Genomic DNA, 25,416 nt, shown 5'->3' on the forward strand with positions numbered 1-25,416 from the left:
AGAACTCTAAAAACCGGAGCAAGAGCAGCTGAGAAAACAAATGGCCTTTGGCGTGGTGCCCGCTAAAGTCTCATTACTGTATTTCCATGACTAAATACAGGAGTGGTAAAAAAAAAAAAAAAAAAAAAAAAACATTATCAGGTAAATTCTCCCCTGCACTCCTGGTATTCAGAGACTAATCTTTCGGTTCCGCAAAACAGTCATAACTTTTTCTTCTCTGTGCCCCCGTCAAACCCCCGCCCCATTAACCTAAGGAGGCCCGGGGGTGCAATTTTGAGTCGAGCTCCAAAGCTCCAAAGAAGTCTGTGAGGACACCTGGGCCGGGAGTCTCTTCGGGCTGCGGTTTCCAGGCAACCCCGCTCTGGCCACAAGCAGCCCTGCTTCCTACTGGGTCACCTGTTAATAAGAGTCCCCAGGAGAGGCTCCAACAACACTCGGGCGGGGGTCGCCTGACGCCGCTCCCGGTGCCGCAGCTTTCCCGTAACCCGGATGTTAGGTCTGCGTCAGCCATTCTCACCTCTCCTTCGCTAGTTTTACGTCTTGGCTCCCATCTAGTCACTTCGCATTTTCGGCGTCTTTATTCACAGACTCCTCTCGCGGAGCCACAGAGACAAACTATCGTAGCCACACATCCCATAGAGAACGCGTTCCTGGGAAATGTAGTTCTTTCTGCTGACAAGCGGTGAATCTTTAAGGGAAAAGGACTACAATTCCCAGAAGTCTAAGGGACGCTAGTCCATGTCTAAAACAGGTCCCAGCTTCCTGAATGGTATTGAGCTGGAAGGTTCTGTTTCTCTTTGCTTACCTAGCTGCTTGAATTTTTGCTATTTTGCGAATTCAGGCCACTACGAGCTTGTGGGACAGCTCTTTTCTTAACATGCTTCTTACGTGTGAGGGGATCTAAACACAGTGATTTTATATGAAGGGATGTATTAAGGCAAAAAAAAATTTTGTAATTCTTTCAGGTAAAAGATCTATCCACGATCAGAAAATATGTCACTACAAATGGTAACAGTCGGTAATAACATAGCCTTAATTCAACCAGGCTTCTCATTAATGAATTTTGATGGGCAAGTTTTCTTTTTTGGCCAAAAAGGCTGGCCCAAAAGGTCCTGCCCCACTGGGGTTTTCCATTTTGATGTAAAGCATAACCATCTCAAACTGAAGCCAGCAGTTTTCTCTAAGGATTCCTGCTACCTTCCTCCTCTTCGTTACCCAGCCACTTGCACATTCAAAGGCAACTTAGAGTCTGAAAAGCAACAGTACATCATCCATGGAGGAAAAACACCAAACAATGAGCTTTCAGATAAGATTTATATCATGTCTGTTGTTTGCAAGAACAACAAAAAAGTTACTTTTCGCTGCACAGAGAAAGACTTGGTAGGAGATGTTCCTGAAGGCAGGTATGGTCATTCCATTGATGTGGTGTATAGTCGCGGAAAAAGTGTGGGTGTTCTCTTTGGAGGACGGTCATACATACCTTCCGCCCAAAGAACCACAGAAAAATGGAACAGTGTAGCTGACTGCCTGCCCCATGTTTTCTTGGTGGATTTTGAATTTGGGTGCTCTACGTCATACATTCTTCCAGAACTTCAGGATGGGCTATCTTTTCACGTCTCCATTGCCAGAAATGATACCATTTATATTTTAGGAGGCCATTCACTTGCCAATAACATCCGCCCTGCCAATGTATACAGAATAAGGGTTGATCTCCCTCTGGGTTGCCCAGCTGTGAGTTGCACAGTCATGCCAGGAGGAATCTCTGTCTCCAGTGCAATCCTGACTCAAATAAGCAATGATGAATTTGTTATCATTGGTGGCTATCAACTTGAAAATCAAAAAAGAATGGTCTGCAACATCATCTCTTTCGAGGACAACAAGATGGAAATTCGTGAGATGGAAACCCCAGATTGGACCCCAGATATTAAGCACAGCAAGATATGGTTTGGAAGCAACATGGGAAATGGAACTATTTTCCTCGGCATACCAGGAGACAATAAACAGGTTGTTTCAGAAGCATTCTATTTCTATATGTTGAAATGTGCTGAAGATGATGTGAATGAAGATCAGAAAACATTCACCAATAGTCAGACATCAACAGAAGACCCAGGGGACTCCACTCCCTTTGAAGACTCAGAAGAATTTTGTTTCAGTGCAGAAGCAAATAGTTTTGATGGTGATGATGAATTTGACACCTATAATGAAGATGATGAGGAAGATGAGTCTGAAACGGGCTATTGGATTACATGCTGCCCTACTTGTGATGTGGATATCAACACTTGGGTACCATTTTATTCAACTGAGCTCAACAAACCTGCCATGATTTATTGCTCTCATGGAGATGGGCATTGGGTCCATGCCCAGTGTATGGATCTGGCAGAAAACACACTCATCCATCTGTCAGAAGGAAGCAACAAATATTATTGCAATGAGCATGTGGAGATAGCAAGAGCACTGCAAACCCCCAAAAGAGTTCTACCCTTAAAAAAGCCTCCACTGAAATCCCTCCACAAAAAGGGTTCTGGGAAAATTATTACTCCTGCCAAGAAATCCTTTCTTAGAAGGTTGTTTGATTAGTTCAACAAGAGCCTTTCAGATTCAAGTGCATCAAATTTTTAAACCTATTTTAAAGAATCATAACAATGATTAATTTTTTTTTATTTTTTGCTTTATAACAAATTTAATCAGTTATACATATACATATGTTCCCATATCCCCTCCCTTTTGCGTCTCCCTCCCACCCTCCCTATCCCACCCCTCCAGGCGGTCACAAAGCACCGAGCTGATCTCCCTGTGCTATGCGGCTGCTTCCCACTAGCTATCTACCTTACGTTTGGTAGTGTATATATGTCCATGCCGCTCTTTCACTTTGTCACAGCTTACCCTTCCCCCCCCATATCCTCAAGTCCATTCTCTAGTAGGTCTGTGTCTTTATTCCTGTCTTACCCCTATGTTCTTCATGACATTTTTTTTCTTAAATTCCATATATATGTGTCAGCATACAGTATTTGTCTTTCTCTTTCTGACTTACTTCACTCTGTATGACAGACTCTAGGTCCATCCACCTCATTACAAATAGCTCAATTTCATTTCTTTTTATGGCTGAGTAATATTCCATTGTATATATGTGCCACATCTTCTTTACCCATTCATCCGATGATGGACACTTAGGTTGTTTCCATCTCCGGGCTAACAATGATAAAATTTATATCCCTATTTTTGTTTATTGAAAATGTCTAATGTTTTCTTTTAGTTATATGAATGAAGTGCCAGGGGAAAGTGCTTATAATACAATTCTAACTACAGTCATTGTATTTAGACCTATACAGGACCTATAACCTATATTTTGAAAATATTTTACTCAGTTATCTTAATGAGAATTTATGATCTGAATTTTTTATTCAAGGAATCTTAAACACAGAAGAAGTAATAATAATCGAGGTATGCTTATATCCCTTATAGGACTTTTGATAACAAATAATCCATAGAGCAATTAAAACAAATTTAACCAGTAAAGAAACTAACAGTCAAAGAAATTAAATGAATTATTTTGTGAACTATAGAAATTTGGTAGTTGACCAAAAATTAAAACTGAATCACCTGTATCCCACACAAATGTTCTTTGTACACCTCTAAGATGGCCACTTGACTATGCCCATGTACAGAAAATGCTATGAGGAGCTAGGTAGGTAGGTAGATAGATAGATAGATAGGAAGAAATAAATAATCTCCATTGACATGAAGAAAGAGAAAAAGAATCTACATCGTTTGTTACATTTTATCAAACTATCCACATGCACTTTCTTCAAAGGATCCCCCCACCCATCATATGGTCCACAGATGATGAACCAAAGCCAGGCACTTGAACCAATTCTTTGAGAGATTTAATGAAAACTGCAGTCCACTGCTTCTTAACCCTCCAAAACAGGGCACTAAGAAAGGACCACCAAATAAATCTCATGGAGAGGTTATTTCCCCAAGTAATATTGATTACTTACCCAAATAATAAAATTTTAGAGAATTTGATAAAGTTAACAGGTAGATGATTTTAAAAGAGAAAAAAGAAATGTATGTGTGTTTATGAGTCTAGTTAATATGTGGAGTTTGCTGTCAATTAAAGTTAAAATCAGTGAGCTTGCTAAGTTTCAATTAGATACTTGCTAGAATTGAAATTAAAAGGACTGTTAATTTTGAGGCTTCACAATATCAATTGATAATTAGATGACCTTATATACAAATGTCTTCCCTCCTGGAATATTTTTCTGGAAAAGCATTTCACTTTAGCCTAAGAGCTTAAACCATAGCCTCTTATTCATCAGTTTTCACTAAGAGTCCACAGTGTATAAGTTCTTATTACCAAATTTAGGGGAAATATGAACCATACAGGAGATGAAATCCTGGAACAAAAGTTCTTCTGCTAATAGTTCCATGTTTCAGATACTGAAATTAATTTGAAAAAATTAAATCATGTTCACTTTGTTTCCGTAATGTTGCTTGATGAATATACCTTTTGAATAATTTGCTGTACCATTGTTTTGATTTTTGTGGTTTCCATCACCTATATAAAACTAATAAAATATGAAAATGTCTTCTGTTTATATTGATTTATTTCAATTATTAACATTTGTAGTTACCCAGTTGCAGGCAAAATGATACTGTTTAATTTTCTCAGGAGCTCTCTGTTTTATTTTTTATCTATTAGTAGAAAGTAGCACAAGTTGGAACTGAGATATCCTCCACAGGGTTCAAAAGGGTTATTCCCTCAAGTACTATATATGTTCTCTTATCTTGACTTGTTTTCAGTGACCAAGTGGCTAAAAAATAATTACCCATATTTGTTTTGTAATCAGTGAGATCAACATATGGTAATCTGAGTGATTCAATTATAAACTCACTGGTTTCTACAGTTAAGCTCAGATCTCATTAGCATAGCTGTTTTTGGGTGTGTGTGTGTGTCAAGAGCAAGTACTTTGGTTTTACTTACCATAAATTTTTGTAAAAATAGGTCTTTTAAGTCATCTCACCAATGAGTCCACCAGATGTGATTTTAAGATAATAAGGTTTCTTTTCTACTAAGCACATGCAAACTTTCAAATGAACCACATTAGAAGAGTATTCACTTATCCCAATGATATAATGTTTTTGCCGAAAACATTTCTAGAACTCACTTTTCAATCACCATCAGAGCCTATGTTTCATTCCTTTGAAGATACTCAATAGTTAGAGATGGATTTGGTTTCTGGAAACAGACAAATGTCCCAAGTCTAGTAGGGTGTAACTCTCAGTATTATTGGCACTTTAGGCCCAAAAATGAAGTCTGAGATAACAAAATGGGTTTTCTGACATGCCTCACAAATAGGTGCTAAAGGTAAGTCCCAAAACGCTTTACACAAGAATAATATCAATAAAGAAGTATATGGCTTTCCAGGGTGACTATTTTAAGGGACTCTACTCATCTACAAGTACAAATGAGTTCAACGTGTTAGGAGGAGGGAAAGCATAGTGGAAAAGGAGTAGTTAGTCTAAAGGGTGAGATGAAGCTTGTCACGTTTGGGGAACTGAAAGAACATCAGTCTGGGGAACACATAGTAAACAAGAGGAGCATGAAGTGGCATAAGCATGGAGAGGTGAGCAGGGCAGGGGCCCCCAGTTTTTCATCAGTACAATAAAATCACATACAATTTCATTCCTATCATGTTGACCTGTCCCCTACTGCTTACCTCTCTGTTTTACTACTCTCTTCACACTTTGTGCTCAGTCTCCAAAAATGCTGAACTGATAACATTTCTGGTGAGCAGCCCTAGTTGTTTCATGCATACTCAGGGCCTTGGGGCAACCCATTCCTTCTGCAGGGCATGCTTTCCCTCCTGCACTTTATAACACCTGCCAATACCCTAGTCCATCTGGCCCATTCCTATCCACTCTTTTTATTTTTTTTAACATCTTTATTGGAGTATAATTGCTTTACAATCGTGTGTTAGTTTCTGCTTTATAACAAAGTGAATCAGTTATACATATACATATGTTCCCATATCTCTTCCCTCTTGTGTCTCCCTCCCACCCTCCCTATCCCACCCCTCTAGGTGGTCACAAAGCACTGAGCTGATCTCCCTGTGCTATGCGGCTGCTTCCCACTAGCTAGCTATTTTACATTTGGTAGTGTATATATGTCCCTGCCACTCTCTCACTTCATCCCAGCTTACCCTTACCCCCATCCACTCTTTACATCCCAGTTCAGACACCTGCTTCTCCACCAGGAAGCCTCCTCCGAACTCCATCACCTCCTTAATAGCTGTAATGCTTGCAAATCTCTGCTTATAGACTCAGAGTTACAAGAAATAAAACTGTACTTTTCTATAAATCAACTCACATTACATTATGTATCCCTTTTACTGTGTGTTGGAAATTTAGCTTTAATAAATTTAGAATTCTCTGTGTTCACCCAACTTTTTCTCCAAGTTCCAGAAGAAATATAATGCTGAGGTGTCAAGAGTAGGAACGAGTGAGGGTGAAGTATCTGGTACTTAGGGTCATTGTCCTGCCTCACTAGTTGCTTCTCAACATCCACACTCCCACCTGGCCTGAGGTTAGCTTGGAAGATGACTCCTGGGTTGTACCTCAGCCTTAATCACAAGGTATTATAAGGTCTAGAATGCTCTCTTTCTCTCTCTCTCTCTCTCTCTCTCTCTCTCTCCCTCTCTCTCCAACTTTCAGGTCCCTTCTGGGCTCACATGATGAGGAGATCTTTCTGCCCCTTCCTTTCCCAGCGTGGCCACAGTTCTCTTTGTGAGACCATCTAGGACTTGTCTGTTTTCTGTCTTTACTGGGTCACAGAACCTTTCCCCAAGTTTCTCTGGTTAAAAGACTTCATCACCATTTCGCCTCTGAAAGTCACTTGCTTCTTCCACTCTGCCAGGAAAGTGAGGTGCACCTTCGCTCTGCTCCTGACTTCCCCAAGCTTATCTGAGGTTTCTACTGTTCTCCCAACTCCACAGCTCAACCCAAGGTATAGGACACTTTGTAATTCCTATATACCTAGTACTTAGTATAATGCCTGGCATATTGTAGGCATTTAAATTGTCATTGAAATTAATTGAATTAAATTCTTCGGTGAGTTGCATCTGTATCCCAGTGTGGGCAGTCAAAGTGACTTATTCATTGCCTAGCTTAACACTGATATAGATATTTAGAGTAAAATAGAGTGAATAAATTATACTAACTGAATAAGCAAGAGATGTAAGAATAAATGGAACCAACAAACCTCTGAATGACCCCATAGATGAGAATAAGAGAATAAGTATGTCAGGATAATTGACACTGGCTGTGGTAAAAAAAAAAAAAAAAAAAAAAAATCCCAAACACCAGTAAATTGTCACAAAGTTTATTTCTCACTCAAGCTGGTTGCAATGCAGGTTTCCCTTATTAAGCTAAAAATCTGAGTGGCATTCCTCCAAGATGTGTCCAGGGAATCAGGCTTTTTCTGTTTGACAACTTTGCCATCTTCATCTTTATCTTGGATCCTGAAGACTTCAGATACAAGGAAAAGAAAGAACATGGAGAAGGCACACCCTCATGCAAATGTTTCAGCCTGCAACTGATAGATTATTTCCTCTGACATTCCACTGATTAAAAAAACAAAAAAACAAAAACTAGTTGTATGTCCCCACCTAGATGCAAAGGGGCTGGGAAATGGGAAATATAGTTTAACTGTGTGCCCAGAAAAGGGAAATGGATGTGGTAAGCATGAAGCCAATACCTATTATAGCATATATTTAAACAACCAGATGAAATAGTCACAAGTACCTTGAAGTAATAATGAAGGGTACTAACAGAGTCCTGTTAAGGTAGAAACAAAGCTCCATGCTCTGCAGACTCATTGCCCCTGTCTGTATTATCTTGTGCTTAGACTGTTTAAACAACCTCCTGACTTGGTCTCCCTGCCTCCACCATGGCCCCTCCAATCATCTGATTGTTCTGAGACCACAGAAATCATCCCAAAATGACATTACACAGGTGAAAACTTTCCTGTGATTCCCCATCTCCCATGCGGAAAAAAGATCCAAATGCCTCAGTATTATATGGGATGATTCTCTAGGCTCATCCCTCCTCTCCCCTTACCCATTTTGCACATGATTCCTCATCAAAGCTGAACTTCTTCCATCTGGAAAACCCTTTCCCCTGGTGAATGATTACCATCCTTCAAGATTTGATTCAATCTTGAGGTTCTCAGTGAAGACTTCAGCCCAAGCAGAGCAAAGCACGCACGTTTGTGGCCAAGCCATCCCTCTTTCCCCACTGTTTGTCTTCATAGCACTTATCCACTTACATGACATTTATATGCCTGCCTTCTCTGTTTGGCAGTGGGCTCCTAGAAAGCAACTTTGTATCCTTAGTATCAAGCATGGTTTCTGTTACATTATAGTTGCTCTGAAACTGTTTCTTGAATTAAGCTCACGTATATGAACTGAAATGTACTCACTTCTGCAGTTGTCTTTCTATCTTTCCAGTCTTTAATAAATGAAGGATGAGATATGGAAATAAATCTGTGTTCTAAATATCTTGATCAGTCAAATTATCACATCTCATAGAACTTAGGAACAAAAAGTATGGTGACATTCACAGAAAGAGATGAGGTGAGGTCTTGGGTTAAAATTATTCTCTTTTCTAGTGAAAAGAGTTCACACAAGATTAGAATGGATATCATGGTATATTTAGATAGAACAGGCAGTCATTCTAATCCACAGTGCCAAGAATTCCAAATTATTTATATGCCACCAAATTCCATTCCATTATAGAATATCGCTTTTTGTCTTGGAATTTACCATTTCCCAAACCTAATTCTGTCAGGAAACATCTATTATAGCCCACTTATTCCTGAGAACTAATACCTCATTCTGAAAGCCAGGAAGGAAAGGAAATTTCTGTGACAAAGAAGGGAAAATGTCAGGGGAAGAAATGCTAACTTTATGAACAGGTGAGGCTGTCAAGTTGAGGATATTGCAGAATCTCCCTGCATCTTCTCCAGCCTAGAGTTGGACACAGTCACCTAACTAAGGGGGTGAGACATATGAATTAGCAGGCAGTGTGTAACCAATGTCAAAAATGTTTGAAATAGCTACTCCATCATTTAAATTTATATGCATAACCTTCTCAATCTTGGAAATCCTTTCACATTTAATACCTTCCAAAAGCATTTCACTGGTGTCCCTCTCCTGGCGTGGCATGGATTGCAACAGTTACCTGCCTCAAACTCCTCAAAGGTTTCCATTTGCACTTGGGGTAGGATCCAAAGTCTTTACCAAACCACAGAGTCCTACATGATGAGGCATCTGCCTGATTCTCTAGACTCATGCAGCACCCTCTTCCTCTCTATCTGCTTCTGCCACACAGACCTTCCTTCACTTCTTAAACATCTCCAATCACTCTCCCACCTCAGCCTTCCCATAGACTAAGTTGGCCCAGGTCTATCACCTCTCACCTGCCCTCACCCCACTCATCCTACCAGTCTCCATTAAAGGTTCCTTCTTCCTAGACCCTTCTCTGATTCCCCAGTTTAAATTCCATTGTCTTACTGTACTTTGATTGTACCTAGTACTTTTCCTTCATAGCACATACTAGACTGTGGAGTCATGCATTTGTTAGGCTTCTAGTTGATTCAATGCCTACCTCCACACAGTTCTTTGTGAGCAGAAACCATCTGTGTTCACCACTATATCTCCAGCGTAGGCCAAACACACATTGCCTGCTCATAGAAGACATCCTATAAATATTTGTTTTAAAAATAGGCTGAAGTAGTTGCAAAGGGTGTTGGGAATGATATAGAAATTAGTTGGACCTTAAAGTGTGAGGAGATATTTCATTCTCAAATGCAGGGGGTAATGTTCAAATACTTGGTCAAAGGGTACAAACTTTCAGTTATGAGTAAGTTCTGAGGATCTAATGTGCAGCTTGGTGACTATACTAATGGCACTGTACTGCCTTGTACACTTAAAATTTGTTAAAAGCGTAGCTCTTAAGCGTTCTCACCGCACGCACAAGAGGTAACTATGTGAGACACTGGATGAGCTAATTAACTTGATTGTGAAAAGTATTTTACAATGTATATTTATATCAAACAATCACTTTAAATATGTACAGTTTTATTTGTCAATAATACCTCAATAAAGCTGGGAAAAAAATAGTACAAGGCAAGGATAGTAGGAGTTTCTTTTAAAAATCAGTGAAAGAAGAGGGTGCTGGAGCAGGTCCTTAAGGCTACCTGCTGTGCCAAAAGTTAACTTGTTAGTTGCTGGATCTGAGTCCCTGGGGGACGGGGAGGGGCTGCAGGAACAGGGCCTTTGGGGAACAGGCTACCTACCTACAAGTACAAACATATTCCGATATTACAAAAACGGGTATGGTTGCATGGAAGCAGCCGGGCTAAATCTGTGTTCTGAGTAGGAGGGAGCTTGGAAGTCTCCAGAAAGTGGCCCTAAGTTACTTGAAATTTCACGGATGATGTAGAGATGACAGACTAGTATGAAGGTAAGATGGACAGAACTAGGGGGAAGATTGCCAAGACGTGGTTCTGCCATTTTCTGGCGGAGATAAGCTTCAGGGACCACATGTATAACAGGAAGAAAATAGCGGTACTGCCTCCAACAGGATCCAATGAGAAAACCATATGCAAAGTGCCCACCACACTGTTTGGTCGGTGGTAGCTATCAGTACTGTTGTTGTTACTGCTGCTTTTGCTGTTATCACTAGGAAAAGAACTGGTCAAAAGAACCTGGGCTCTAGCTCACTTCTGCCATTATCGGTGTGGCCCTGGACAAGTCAACTACTCTGGCCAAAATGTTGGTATATGAATGTGTGAATTTTCTGGGGAACAGGGTCATATTTTTATCAGACTCTCAAAGGAGTTTCAATACGACTCATTTTCACATCCTACATTTACCTTAAGTATCTGGAACCAAATCGTCTCTCCTACAGTAGTGTAAATTATACTCATTGTCACCATTCTGTTGCTTTTTATTATAAGATCACCAAATGTATTTTGTATTTCCCTCAAAAAAAAAGTTACTTCATTTTTTTAAATGTTGCGCTCAATATTATTATTTGAATACAAATCACAAGACTCACTATTTTCAAATTTTAAACTTTTATTTCAAATACTTAAGTCTAAAGTTATTAACAATAACTATAACATTAATAAGGAATGAAAATATTAAAATATAAAAATAAGTATTGAAACACATATTTTAATTGAAATCATTTGACAGGAAAATACAGGTCCTTTGCATCAAATCGTCAAATAAAACCATTATATCCTGGTACCTGAATCTTTCCTAAAGCAAACACAAAAAGAAGAAGAAGAAGAAGAGTTTTGGAAGTCAGTAAACAAACTTTACAATTATTTGTATGAAAATAAAGTGAAGTGCGATTCCACAAAAAGAAAAATCTCACCAAAAATGAATGAGGTATATTTATGTAGATTACTATGGTTATCTACTCTTATTAAAAAACCTCTTAACATTGAAAGAATAGTACCACCTCTCATACAATAACTGAAGACACATACATATCTGCAATCAAAAATCACTTGCATCTAAATGATGATTCATTCTCCCAACCACCACTGGTGCTTACAGACTCTACCTCCTAGCGGTGTGTAATTTGAATTCTGTTTGATCTAATGCGAGACCCACAAGCTCAACCAAAAAAATCTTGATCTTCATCTATATTTTGTGAAAACAAATTGAGGCAAAACTAAATTTCAGTTCACCTGGAAGGAAAAGACATCTTTTCCTCCTGCTCTTGCTTCTTGGTACATATTTATTAATCCCAAAGCACTTTTTGGCCTCATACTGACCATTCATCAATTTTCATCAGCCATTATCACTGGTCCCTGCAGTGCACCTCAGTGGGTTGGCAGGAGAACTTGTAGAATCAGGTTTCATGGGAGAAAAATGCATTGCACTTCTCAAGTCTCGGTCTATACTTAAAAAAATTAAAAAAAGCTCCACTCAGTGTGGTGAATTTCCCTAGAGTGTGTGGCTGCATTCACAGTGGGCATTGTCAAAAATAAAACTTAAATATAAAACCAGGGTCTAGTATATTACAATCTCAACAGTGAGGGCAAAAACAACCATAGGCAGCATTTCTACATATTGAAATTCCTGCAGCCAGATGTTCCTGGGGTTTATCAAAATGTGATCTGATTAAGGGATTATTGGGAGGGTTGTGCTATAAATCATGCTGTTACTCACATGCATTAAGCATAGTCCCCAAATGCTAGAAAAGTTGAATTTAATATTGGAAAGTATTTACATTGCCACCAATCGAGTAACAGAGTAGAAGTGGGAAATAAAAACTACAAACCAGCGCCAGCATGCTTCACGGAGTAAGATGATTACATGAATTTAGCCATTTATTAGTGCAGAGACATGCTGTAAGGATTAAATGGGATGAAGGAAAGTCATGGCTTCAAAGCCCATTTGTTTACAAAATGCAAAACTTAAACATTTTCAAGAAAAAATAAAATTAAAATATGTATATCTTTTTGACAACTAAATTACAAATGTCTTTGTAATTTATGTATTCTATATATAAAAAGCAAGAAAAACCGCTGTATTTTTTAAATGGAAGAGTACCAGGTTCAATCCCTGTAAAAGCACCAAATGCATACCATTTAGGATAATATCACTGATGCACGTTTGACAACCAAATTACAAAGCTCTTTGATATACTCTGTATGAAGAGTGGCAATTAAGGCCAATAAAATCAAAGGAAAAAAAACTAATTAGCACTAACATATCATTATGACTCACCAGCGCATAAAATCCCATGCCTGCTCTAAACTGCCAGCAATTGGTAATTCCCAAATTTCTAAGGATACAGACAATAGTTTCCAAAAACTGGAGCCACCAGGGGTTTGGGAGGCTCTTGGGAATTTTGGCAATTCTTTCTTCTAGCAAAAGGCCCAAAGCACACCAAGGACTTAAAACCCACCCATCCCTGCCCCCAAGAAATGTAATCCCAAGATTACAAACTATAGTGATTAGTTGTAGATTCTAAACGAATTATATTACTGCCTTATTAAAAAAAAAAAAGCAAAAAACGAAAAACAGTGGTTAATTTTCGTGGTAGAAACAATGTGGAATCTGGAGACAAAAGGACTGAGTTCAAATTCCAGATCAGGTATGTGCTATCCCTGTAACTTTGGGCAAATCATTTAACTCTCCACCAAATCAGAATCATAACAATACCGACCCCACAGAGCTTGAGGCAAAAATGAATGTGGAAATATTCTAAAAGTGGCAAAAAAAAACAAACCCTCTATAAATATTAACTCTTCCACTGTACCACGAGCAGGCTCCATATAAACTTAGCAGGTGAGAAAAGTACAAAGATATCCTGCTACAAAAATCTTAATACACTGAAAGTAAACTGATCATAATAGAAAAAAATAACACATTGCAAAGGGAAAAACTCCACGAAAAGTGGATTTAGTAAAATTGACCCAGGTTTCAAATGAAGAAAACCTGGCTGAAATTTTCAGCAAGACGTTAAATCTGTTTTCATACAGTAAACAAAACCAGATTTTAATAGCCTCTGTGGCTTTGAGATTGTATGGAAAAGCATTTGGAGAATCAAAATTAATTAAAAGTAAAAAATAAAAATCATACCTGGCTACTGATAGCTAAGTAAACATCTATTATCACAAGATTTAGTAACCAACTGCAGCTAACAGTTTTATTTTCACTTTATAATTGAAAAATCCATGGTACCAGATGATCTCCTAAACTCCAAGAGTTACAACAGAGACATCATTTAAATCCAGAAAAGGACTGATTTTCCAAAAATATTCTGGATGTAGGGTATATCTGCATAAGTGTACCAAATGACAAAATGCACCAGGAGCATTGTCAAGGTCATTGTGCCATACAAATGTAAGATATTATTATTAGAGAAATCTGAAGAGCTTTCCTGAATCTTGTAGAATAAGCCAAAATATGTGAAATTTATAAAATAAATAATTCTGCAAAAATGATATAGAAAACACATCTCAATATAAACTAGAATAACTGGGGAGGTGGTGGTTGATGGAAACCACAAGTCAAATTCCTTTCCTGCCTTCACTGGCTGTCCTTTGACAACCTTGACTTTGATTTTCACGTCACTCAGTCTCACATACACATATTTTTGTTCATCTCTGGTCCCCTGCAGTTACTCCTGTTCTCAACTATTGAGCTTTCAAATAACTGATTTCTCCTGTTGCTTTTCTGAACTCCCTAAATGGCTCAAGCAATCAGCTCACCAGTTATCCATTCCTGACATGGGTTCAGCATCTGTGGCCTCTCCAACCTACCACCGCTTGGGTGGTGAAGCCCCATACACAGGCGTGAAGGGTACCAGGAGAAGGTCACAATGCCCCCCAGAGGAAAATTTATTTGCAAAACCAACTCATAAGTGGCTGCCCTGCTTAAAATTCCATTGAATTTTGAGATTCTGGAGAGTCCTCTAGGTCTAATGAGTCCCCTAAGCTTCCCTGTGAGTTTATGGTAAACCCTGAAGTTTTCAATGCATTATGAGCATTCATAAACTTCTGCAGGTATTTGGAGGTATACAACCAGTGATGTTTCAAGACATCTTCTATTTCGTAGTACTTGGACTGTCTGGCATTCATTTTCCGGAAGCGCCTGAACAGTTTGTTGCCAGACTCATTTCCCTCACTCGCCCAGGCCCCAATGGAGCCATCTCTCTCAATAATTTCAGGGACGTGAGCCAGGGTTTTGTGAAAATAATTGGTGATTTTGCCCTCGTATCTATACTTGAACTTGGTGGAGAGGAGCTCAGCAAAACGTTGTGAATTGAAACTATACTGACAGAGGGATTCTGGGCACTCCTTAGCAGGGCATGATGATCGCCAGACAGGTTTCATCTTCAAATAAAGGTCCATTAGTTCCCTCAGAGCTTCGTGCCTCTCCTCGGAGGGAATTAATTCACAAACTGCTTCAACCGTCTCTTTGGTCATGAGCTTCCTGGCAAAGTTGCCATTCATCCTCATGATTGGTTTCAGATTCATCTTCTTCCGGAGGTGCTTGTCCAAGGCAGCCTGCCATCTTTTCCTCTCCTCTTTGGAGGCACTGGGGTTCTTATACACCTCCCCTATCTCCAGCTGGAAAATCTTGTAGAACTCAGCTGCGTTGCCGATGTCGCAGTGGAGTGCATCTATAGAAGGGACCGTCTCAATGAAGGGTTTGGCCGAGACCCCCTTCACCCGGTCCCGCAGTTCCTCCACCGTCTCATGGTATGGGTTGGAACGCCAGACCTCATAGCGCTCCAGATTATCAACGTGGCTTCTGGTGATGGAGTGGAAGACAAGATTCTGAGAGGCTTCCAGGCGGGTGGCATCACAAAGGGTACAAATGTAGACTGAGCCCGAAGCCTCGAGGCCTTCCACTTCCCGGACAAGTTTCTCATCATACCCGGTGCCCCTAAAGATGAACTTGAAAGTCCGGAGGATGCCTCCCATCTCAAGCATTAATTTGCTGCTCTTCATGGCCTCCCTCTCGGCAATGAGAGGGCTCAGGATGGCCGTCAGGGTCTCGTGGTCAGACTCATCTGCCAGCATGAGGCACAAGGGCTTGCAACACAGTTCGGAGTTAGGCTTGGCTTCCTCAAACACCTTCACACTCTGTGACCCGTGAGCGATGGTGATTTTCATGATCGTGAAGGAAAACCGAACTGCCTTTTCCGGAACTGCTGGCCCACTGCCGTGCTTCTCACCCACGTCTCCCATCCCATCACAAGATTCCTTCACCACTACGGTTAAGGGGCCATTCAGGTAGTCGTCAAGGTCTTGGTCTCTCATGCCCGCCAGGATGTCTTCTTCCATGTCCATCAGAGCAGACACCAAAGCTGAATCATAGCGGAAGCGCTTGGCGATGGTGTCCACCGGGTAATCGTCCACAGAGGAGGACAGTCCAGACAGTCCATCAATAATGCCCACATCAGTGCTGGAAGACACGTTCTTCAGAGGTGGCTGCCACTCAAAGGGGTGGTAGCCCGGCAGAAGGACCTTCTCAGCGCTCCGAAGGGCATGCAAAGGCTGGAAAATCTGCCTCCCTGTGATGGCCTTCACAGTCCTGTACATCTTGTGGTACTGGCTGCAGCTGAGGAAGGTGTTGACACGGATGGCCAAGCAAACAGCCGGCTGCAGGCCGGAGCCCCGTCCCTGCATGATGGCCTCCAGCTCGTCGGCTTGTCTGTGCTCATTCCTTGCCCTCAGAGCCAGCAGGAACAAGGTCAGGCACACTGACTTCACATCTCCACCTTCTTCTTTGTCAGCGAAAGCCTTGACTTGCAGCTTGAGCTCTCTCAGACGGTGCTTCTGAGCCCTCCGGGTCAGGGACAGGAGATGCTGGCGGGGCCGGCCCCCTTTATTAATATGCACGAAAGTCTCTTTCGATTCCTTGTGGCTTGAGACGTGGTGATTATATTTTTCCAAGCTGACCTCCTCATTGCACTCTTTGGCTGGACATTTCACCATCAGGGAATTCAAGATGCTCAGAAAAGACTTCACTGGACTCTCCAGGTCAGTAGGGAAGCAGGGGTACCAGCAAGAAGGACAATAGCTTCCCATGACTCTGAGGCATCTGAGAATGCAGATCCTGCAAAATACATGCTTACAGCTGGTCTCTACAGGGTCTGCCAGAATGTGTTCACAAATCTGGCAGGAGACAGATTTCACAAAGTGCGCCGGGAAGTCCAGGGCCAGGAGCTGGGTACTGAGATGTATCTTACTGCAGCTGGCGATCTTCTTCATCAGTTCCTTGCGGCTGATCCCGGCCTGAGCTCTCCTCTTGCGCCGACGGACTTCTCGAGCTCGGTCAATCACAGTTCTGAGTTTTTTGCTGAGCTGCACGCTTGGCTGATGACCCTTCCTCTTGAGTCCCTGACGGGCAATGTGGCAGATGTCACAGGATGTTGTGTGGGAGGACCACTCCATGGTTGCATTCCTTGGGGAGAAAGCCTCACACGGGGCACTGCTAAACTTCCTGTGCATGAAGCTCCAGCAGTTATGGCAGAACTCAGTGGGATGAATCGAGTCCACATCGGCCTTCACATTGATCTGGAAAACCTTGGCAATGAGGTCTGGCCAGGACGTGGCCCTCTTTTCTTTCTTTCGTAAGAGGACTTGGGTTTTACCATCCACAGGCCCGTGGACTGGGTATCTCCTATTGTGCCCATCAGCTTTGAAAGGATTCCCGCAGATGCGGCAGAGATGTCGCAGGTTGGCTTGGTGCATGGCTTTGTCTCTTGCTTTCCTGTCATCGTGGGATTTCTTCAGAAACTTTGGGTGGGGCTTCAATGCCACTTGAGTCAGAGCTGGTTTCTGACCACCAGGCGTGTCCAGGACTGCTGGAGATTGCTCTAGAGAGGGTTTCCCCTCGGAGGAATCTTGCTTTTCCGCTTGAGCATTTTCAGGTGCCTTTTCAAAGGATCTCACCCTGAATAGCTTAAATTTCCATTCTGAAAATTTAATATGTGGGTGCTGGATTTCGTCTGGGGCGGAAGTGAGTCCCAGGGTGGGTGGCAAAGAGACAGCCATACTGGCTGAGGTACCTGGAAACAATAAAAACAAGTCAGATTAGGAAAAAAATTTCAATATCCCACTGATGTACCTTGGAAGGAATACAAATGAGTACATTCAATTATTCAGTTATTAAATCATCCAAAGATATAATTATTAAACCTCCTTTTTTTTTTTTACAGTACGCGGTCCTCTCACTGTTGTGGCCTCTCCCGTTACGGAGCACAGGCTCCGGACGCATAGGCCCAGCGGCCATGGCTCACGGGCCCAGCCACTCCGGCATGTGGGATCTTCCCGGAGCGGGGCACGAACCCGTGTCCCCTGCATCGGCAGGCGGACTCTCAACCACTGTGCCACCAGGGAAGCCCTAAACCTCCTATTTTAATATACTATGTTAGGTGCTGATCATATAGCGGAGAAGAGAGTCAATTCCTGTTCTGACAGTGCTGATGGTCATTTATACCATGTATCTAATTACATATAACACCATGGTTTATTTCACATATATATGTACAAACTTATTTTTTAACTTATTATTTTTTATTGAGGTATAGTTGATATACACTATTATATATGTACAATATTATTTTCCTTCCAGTGAAACCTTAAGGTCTTTGAGGACAGAATCCTTGAGTGATTTATCTCTGTCTCCCCAAGTTTTCTAGCACACATTATGTGCTCAATAGTTATTTGCTGAATAAATGCAAGGAAAAGCTGTCTACTAAACCAAAGAAAAGTCATATTTTCTGCATTGTATCAGTCTCATTGCACTAGCTGGACAATATATTTCCAGCTTTTTAAAGCTATCTCCGGGGAGGTTGGTTGTTGATTTCTTCCCAATGGAACATAAAGGGATGATAAAGCTACAAATCCAGAGAAACTAATTACTCAGCACGTGAAAGGATGAAGTGAATTTTGAGCTTTATGAATGCATGCTAATAATAAGTATCATGGATAGTAATTATGCTTACAATTTTAATTAGCGAACGCTGCTGTAAATTATAAGGTTGTTTCTCCATTAGGAACAAAACCCACAGAACTCTCTAAACCTGCAACAAACCACAGTGTGCATGTACAAAGATTCTGAAGAATTTTAAGATGAAAATTTCAAGTATTTTCAGATAAAATTACACAGGCCATCCTGAAAGTCATTACTGGGCACTGGTCATTAGCTCTATAGTTTGTAAAAAGAAGAGGTGGGAGTAATATTTTTCTTCTTTGAAAAACATTAGCAATTATACATTCCAGGAAACCCAAGCAATCTGGCTTGTGATGTAGACATCATGGAGCAGTAGAAAGAAGTCTAAAACTGCCATATGAGTGTCTCTAGACCCAATTAGCCCAATATTCTCAAAATTCTTTAGTACACATAACTGGGAAAACAGCAACTGTATTTTCAGACTATCATCTATATTTCTCATATTTGCCTGGGTTAATGCCTTGACCTGCCAATTTTATCAAACAACGTTTCCCCCTCAATTAACTAACTAACCAAACTGATGATATTTTTCTAGTCATGTGATCATGGAGACTAATCCTCAGATGAACACACTTTGCCCAGAGGTGGAATTTGGGGTTAGGGGTGGGAGAGGAAGCCACAAGTGTTGTCCTGACAGCTGCTAACAAAGCTTCCTGTCAGATCACCCCTTTAAACCACTGAATTTTGTTGCATCTTGCATGCATTATGTTTCAGAGGTTTATGTTTTTCATAAAAACTAAAAGCCAACTTCCAGTCTTTGTTGAAAAGGAAATCCTGTTACCTTGTTCTATATGCAGAACTGTGTGAGAACCAAACCGTTCCAAACCATTTCAAAGGTCTCATTAATATCAGAAGTATTCAATATTTCATCTGCAGCCCAACCAACACCTCAGAGTTGTTTACAGTTCTATTATGTTCCTAAATTCTGTCCTGGGTCAGGGTCAAGGACTTTCTATGTCCCCTGCCCTCTGCCCCATTGCTTTGAACTCATTCCCAAGTGCCTTTTTTATTTTTTTAGGCTTTCCCTTCCCTGTCTTTTTCTGCACTAGTTCTCTGGAATTCCAAGATAATATTTTGAGTTCTTCTTTAAAAAAAAAATGCATGACCATCTTTAGAGCTACTCAAGTTAAATACTGAACTTTCACAATGGGTAAGTCAGCCACAAGCCATGTTGGGAAGCCATGTTAGGAAGCCTCCCTAGAACTGTCTCCCCTCCCTACCCACCCTCTCCTGACTGGCACTGGCCTGAAATGTTGGGTCAAAATCTGCCAAAATACATTTGTGTAATTACTCCCACGGAAAGAGTACCATCACCAAGCAGTTATTAGCCATTGACATCCAAGTCAAATTTATTTATTAGATTGTTTTTCTACTTAATTGCTAAAAGTTTATCCAAACTAGAAGCAAGAGGGAGTGGGGGAAATGTGTTATTTTTCTTATTTTTAGGGGAACATACACCAAGATGCTAATAGTGGTGATCTGTGAAAGCTATAGACGTTTTATATTTTTATCTTTATCTATGATTTTTACTTCCTCTGAAATAAACTTCTATTACTTTTAGAAGATAGAACTTTTAATAACTAGTTCTAATAAGATATCGTTTGTTTATGTGATTAGCAAAAATTAAAAATATTGATATTAATCAGCATCAACATAGGCATGGGGATTGCAGATATCTTCATACAGTCTTGGGAGAAGTGTAAATTGGTATAATATTTCTAGTGGAAATGTGGCAATGTCTTTAAATTTTTTAAATATATATTATCTTTTGTGCAATAAATTGGCTTTTAGAAAGTTATCCTATAGAAACATTCCCACAGGTTATTCCCACAGTGATATTTATATGGAGAGAGACAGAGAGATAGAAAGAAAAAAATTAAAAATCTGTTTAAAAGATTTGTTTGTTACTTTGAAAAATAGAAAACAGCATAAATGATCACCAATAGGGCATTATTAAATAAACTCTGGTCCAGATATACAATGGAAAACAGCACAGAAATTTTAAATTTCTATATGCCTTGATACATATGTGCAATTTCTATATACATCAAGATACAAAAAGATGCCCACATGACAAAGCAGAGACCAGAACAACAATAGCAAGTATAGTAAGACTTCATTTATGCATGTTTGTATATATCTGAAAATACAGAAAATCTGGAAGGATGTGCACTAAAACCTTAAAAATGTTAACTCTCTAGAAAATAGAATTGGCACTGGTGAGGAGATCTCTAATTTTCTACTTAATTCATTTCTATATCATTAGAATGTTTCACAACAAATACAGATTATTTTTTTAATTTTTGTGATATATTCACTTTAGAGAAAAAATGTTGTAAAGGCTAGATTTCTATGTACCCATAGTCCCTTTTCCATATTTCTTCCTAAATATCCCCCCAGAAAAGTTTAAGATTTGGTTAAGCCTCAGATCTGACCACCATTCTTAGCTTATCTTTCTTTTCTGGTTAACATGTTGAAAGGGGACTGAAACATGGACCTGCAGACAACATGAAGTTAGGACTATGAAAGAGTTATCTTGTCGTCATGGATCTTTTTTTGTTTTTGACACTCAGGAATCTTGCAAATGCTTGATCTCCTCTCTTCTAACAAAAGGTCTCAGCAGTGGACCAGCCTCAGGCTCTACAAGGAGGGGTGGTTGTTGCTGGCTCAGCCCTGCTCCCATGGGCTCTGCCCTCTCAGCACTGCCATCACCTGCTATCCCAGCTACAGGGCTCCTTTTCCCCACAGGGCGTGGATTCATTTTGACAAGCCGGTCTGGGGTGGCTTGGCTGGGGCAGAAATGTCATTTGTATGAGTGCATCCTTAGTTATTTCCAGAGGTAGAACCACAACAGCAGCACCCCGACTCCCAACCCAGGCCTACACACACAGACCCTACACACACAGACCCTACATACACAGACCCTACACACTCAGACCCTACACACACATACCCTACACACTCAGACCCTACACGCACACACCCTACACACACAAACGTACTGGTACTTGGTCCACAATATCTCCTCTTAACCTCTTCAACTTGGTCCATACACAATGTTCAAGTGACTACTGTGTAGCCAAGAGTTACCCCTTATTGTCACTGTCCCACTCATTTATTCATTCATTCACTCCACAAATACTATTGTCTACTATTTGCCAAACACCAGCATCAAAAAGCTGAAAGCATCAAAAGACTTTTTATGTCTCAGGCATCCACAAAATGACCTGAAGATTCTGGTTCTTCCTCCAGGCAACTTCTTGCTTGAACCACTTCAGAAAGAGAAGTGCACTGTCACAGCCCATGTTCAGGAATCCCATTTAAGAACGTAACCTCTGTATAGGGTCTCTACAGTGGCAATTCTCAAAATTGCCATGTATCAGAATCACTAGGGAGCTTGTGTTTAAAAAAATATCATCAGGTTCCAGCCAGTCTGATTCTCCATCTGAGATGGAGTCCAGAAATCATATTTTTTAACAAGCATTTCAGTGATCCTGCTACTAGGGGCCCACAGGTCATGCTTTGAGAAATACTGGTCTTCTGCTTAGTCCGACCTAGTTCAGGAAAGTCCTGGCAGTACTTGGCAAATACCTGAGCAAGTATACATTTCCTCCAACCCCGGAATTTTTTTGTTCTTGATTATTTTTCTTGCCTGGACCAGCACGGTATTTTTTCCAAGTACCTCACACCTTTCCTTCTGCTGATTCATTTTACAAATCCATTCAAGAAGCACTCCTTAGGGAATTCCCTGGCAGTCCACTAGTTAGTACTCTGAGCTTCCAAGGCCGGGGGCCTACATTCGATCCCTGGTCGGGGAACTAATATCCCCGGGTGTGATGTGGACAAAGAAAAAAGGCACTCCTTAAAGGCTTCCTTTGCCTGCAGCACTCATTTACAGTAATTCAGATATTTTGCATCTTCTCTATGAACCTACAGTGTCTTCCTCAACTTGGTTTTTTGTTCCTTTCCTATTTTCGTACATTAGAGAGAAAAACCAAATATACGTCAGCTTCCCTTGCTCCCTCCTCTCATTCCCTGCAAGGGAAAAAGCCCAAGTACTTCTAAGTAGAAACATAAAAATGTAATAAATATTGTGACTCAAGGCGTGAAAAATATGAGTGTTACCTTGCTCAGCAGGCTGCCTGGACAAAGTGTTGGGATGTCTGCAATTTGGTTGATATTACTTGATATCAAAGAGAAGGCAGAGTGTGTCCTCCTGTCTTTCAGAGCAGACTGCTGCAATATTTATCAGCCTCCACTGTCCTTCCCAGCCTCCTCCACCACACAGGGCTAACCACAGATGATGGTAGCCAATCACAGGCCAGGAGCCCCCTGCTCCAGCTGGCACCTGGCTCCTCAGGAAGCTTAGCTAGGGGACCTGAGCGTAGAACCACACATGGGTGTGTGCTGGAACACTGCCAAAGCTGCCAGTTCACTCCCCAAGACTGTTTGGTTGTAAATGATCTTGTCAACATAATTTGGGGCTTCTGCCAGGGTTCTAGAGCTCTGCGCCTCAGTTTCCTCATCTGTAAGATGGAAATACGAACTGTATATACCTCAAAGAGTCAGTGACGTTATACAGTGAGAGTTATTATAAGAACATACTTGGAACAGTGTTTGCCTTTAGTAGGTACTCATCAAATGCTAACTATATGATCATTTTTATCATAATTTTAAAATGACCTACCTGGTCAGTTCTCAGTCAGGGAAGTTTGTGCTCCTTGTAGCAACATTACATTTACATTACTAGAGTTTTGAAGTCACAGACCAGGATTTAAATCTTGCCTCAGGTCTTGGATTTATTACTTAAACTTTATGAGGTTCCATCTCCTCATCTACAACCCAGGATTGATAATATTAGCCCCTAGTTATCCAGAGCAATAGGCCAAGCTTCCAAGTGCTTTACATATCACTTATTTTTCACAACAATTCTACGCATTTGATATTATTTTCTCCAAAGAAAAGCAACAGAAGTTTAGAGAAATGGAGAAACTTACCCACAGATACACTTCACTAAATAGTGAAGTGGGTTTCAAGGTGCATGTCCTTAACCACTTCACTATTCTGTAAAAGGAGAATACTGAAAGCCATTGGCACCAATAGTGTGAGGATGACTCAAAAATGAGTCGTCTACCTAGCAAGGTCTCTGTTTCAAATCCCCTTTATAATTCTTAGACCAGCTTTATCCCCCAAGTGAAGGTGGCCTTGCTCTCATTTCATCTTCAACAAAACTGTCAAAGAAGCAGGTGCAAGGATTTCTCTGTGCTGTGCTACCCTCTTTAGATACTTCTTGTATATCCCCACTATTTTTTACTCAGGCCTGTCCAATCACAAAACAGTCCTGGGGGACACAGCTTCTGCTCACTAAGTTAAAGAGTGAGCAGAAGTCACTGCAATAATATGTGAGAGATAGCCTGTGGCTTCTAGGAGCTTCCGTTTGTTTATACCCAAGGTTCATGTGACACCATGAAGTTGGGCAGGTGGGAGCTGAGAAGTTCCTGAAGATGGAGCCCATATTCAAATCAGCAGGAAATAGGGTCTCTGGGATGTGGCTTTATGGGTTTTCATGTCCTCTTTGTACAAGGGGCCAAGTGGAGAGGAGTCACAGCATGGCTGACGTGGAAGAAGATTCCCTTCCCATCCATCCTCCCACACTGCAAAACCCTGCATCCCCACTGGACTCCCAGAAAGTAGAAGGGCCAGAGGTTCTTGCTTCACCTTGAAGGAAACAGGAAAACAGTAATAGCTCACAGAATTGGAACAAAGCATCAAGTCCCAGCTTCAGAGGATCAGGCGCCAGTTCCATAGACCCACTTAGAAGTTAAGTGACACTAGAGTGACCAACTGTCCCACTTTGCTTGGAACTTTCCTGGGTTCAGCCCTGAAAGTCCAAGGCAAACAGGGTCAGGGGGTCATCCTTCAACCCCAAGCCAGAGTTGGAAAATTTCTCCGTCTCAAACATTCATAAATGGAGTCCTTTTCAATTTTTCTTAGGAAAGTTAGATGTTCAAAAGACTCACTGAAGAATACACACCAGGCCATAGGGGCCAGGGGTATAAGTGTCAAACCAGATTAAACAAGAGCTTTATCTTTTTTGTATCATATTTACCAAAAATTTCTGTACTGTTTAATTTTTTATCAGTCATATGTTCCTTTTAAAATAGAAAAAAAAGATACACAATAAAATATTAATAATTAATTTAAAATGAAGCAAAATAAAATATTGGGTGCATATGAAGAAACTCTTCTATTTTTTTATATTTGAAAGTCTGGATTTTTATACATCAGATTCTTCAAGAGCAGGATTTCCCATGTTTTCTTGTCCTTCCCCATTACACCTGGGGACCTCTTTCTCCCATCCATGTTGAAATCATGTCGCTGTCCCCTGTGCCCTGCTGAGAGATGACACCTCCATTGGATTACCAGGAAAACATGCTGAGCCCCTTTTCCTGGTCACTAAAATTCCACCCACTATTCTCGTTTCAAATCTTTTCCATGTGACAGACCCCACCTAGAGCAAACCCTGACTTCCATCATGAAACAGCAAAGTCAAAGCTGCCAAGATTTCCATGTTGTTCCAAGCAAATTAAAAATAAAATATGGCCGACAGATCTTGGCTCAATTTAGCAGTAGGAAAAGGGCAAACTAGAGTTTGGATGATTTGATGCCAGGTCCCAGTGTTGAGTAGAGCCCTCCCGGCTGAGTGACTAGCTGTGGTTAATCCTAGATGTGCGGACAGGGTCTGCACTGGCCCTGCTCCCTCTGGGCACATGCACTCTGCTGTCCCTCCTTAACCGGTCTCTTCACCCAAGCCCCAAACCTGTAGGCAGGTTGCCTACACTTATTCCCCTGGGCTCTC

The 25,416-nt window shown here is 40.9% G+C and overlaps 3 protein-coding genes across 4 annotated transcripts in view; 1 reads left to right on the forward strand and 2 right to left on the reverse strand.

The window, feature by feature from the left end:
- Window positions 1–639, reverse strand: part of IFTAP (intraflagellar transport associated protein) — a 59,455-nt gene extending 58,816 nt beyond the window's left edge. Inside the window, exon 1 of one of the 2 annotated variants that reach the window (XM_082629091.1) lies at window positions 518–639. The gene's annotated coding sequence lies outside the window, so the exon portion shown is untranslated. The other variant, XM_082629092.1, reaches the window with a different exon arrangement.
- Window positions 640–993: 354 nt separating this feature from the next.
- On the forward strand, window positions 994–2,577 carry RAG2 (recombination activating 2; the record flags this gene model as incomplete). The annotated part of the gene is made up of 1 exon (XM_082627780.1): window positions 994–2,577. The coding sequence occupies one exon, from the start codon at window positions 994–996 to the stop codon at window positions 2,575–2,577; it is 1,584 nt and encodes a 527-aa protein (XP_082483906.1).
- Window positions 2,578–14,464: 11,887 nt separating this feature from the next.
- On the reverse strand, window positions 14,465–17,596 carry RAG1 (recombination activating 1; the record flags this gene model as incomplete). Its single annotated transcript, XM_082629356.1, has 1 exon — window positions 14,465–17,596. The coding sequence occupies one exon, from the start codon at window positions 17,594–17,596 to the stop codon at window positions 14,465–14,467; it is 3,132 nt and encodes a 1,043-aa protein (XP_082485482.1).
- Window positions 17,597–25,416: the final 7,820 nt, after the last annotated feature.

This window comes from Mesoplodon mirus (genome assembly GCF_964341445.2).
Source record: "Mesoplodon mirus genome assembly, chromosome: 7".
NCBI classification, from domain to species: domain Eukaryota; kingdom Metazoa; phylum Chordata; class Mammalia; order Artiodactyla; family Ziphiidae; genus Mesoplodon; species Mesoplodon mirus.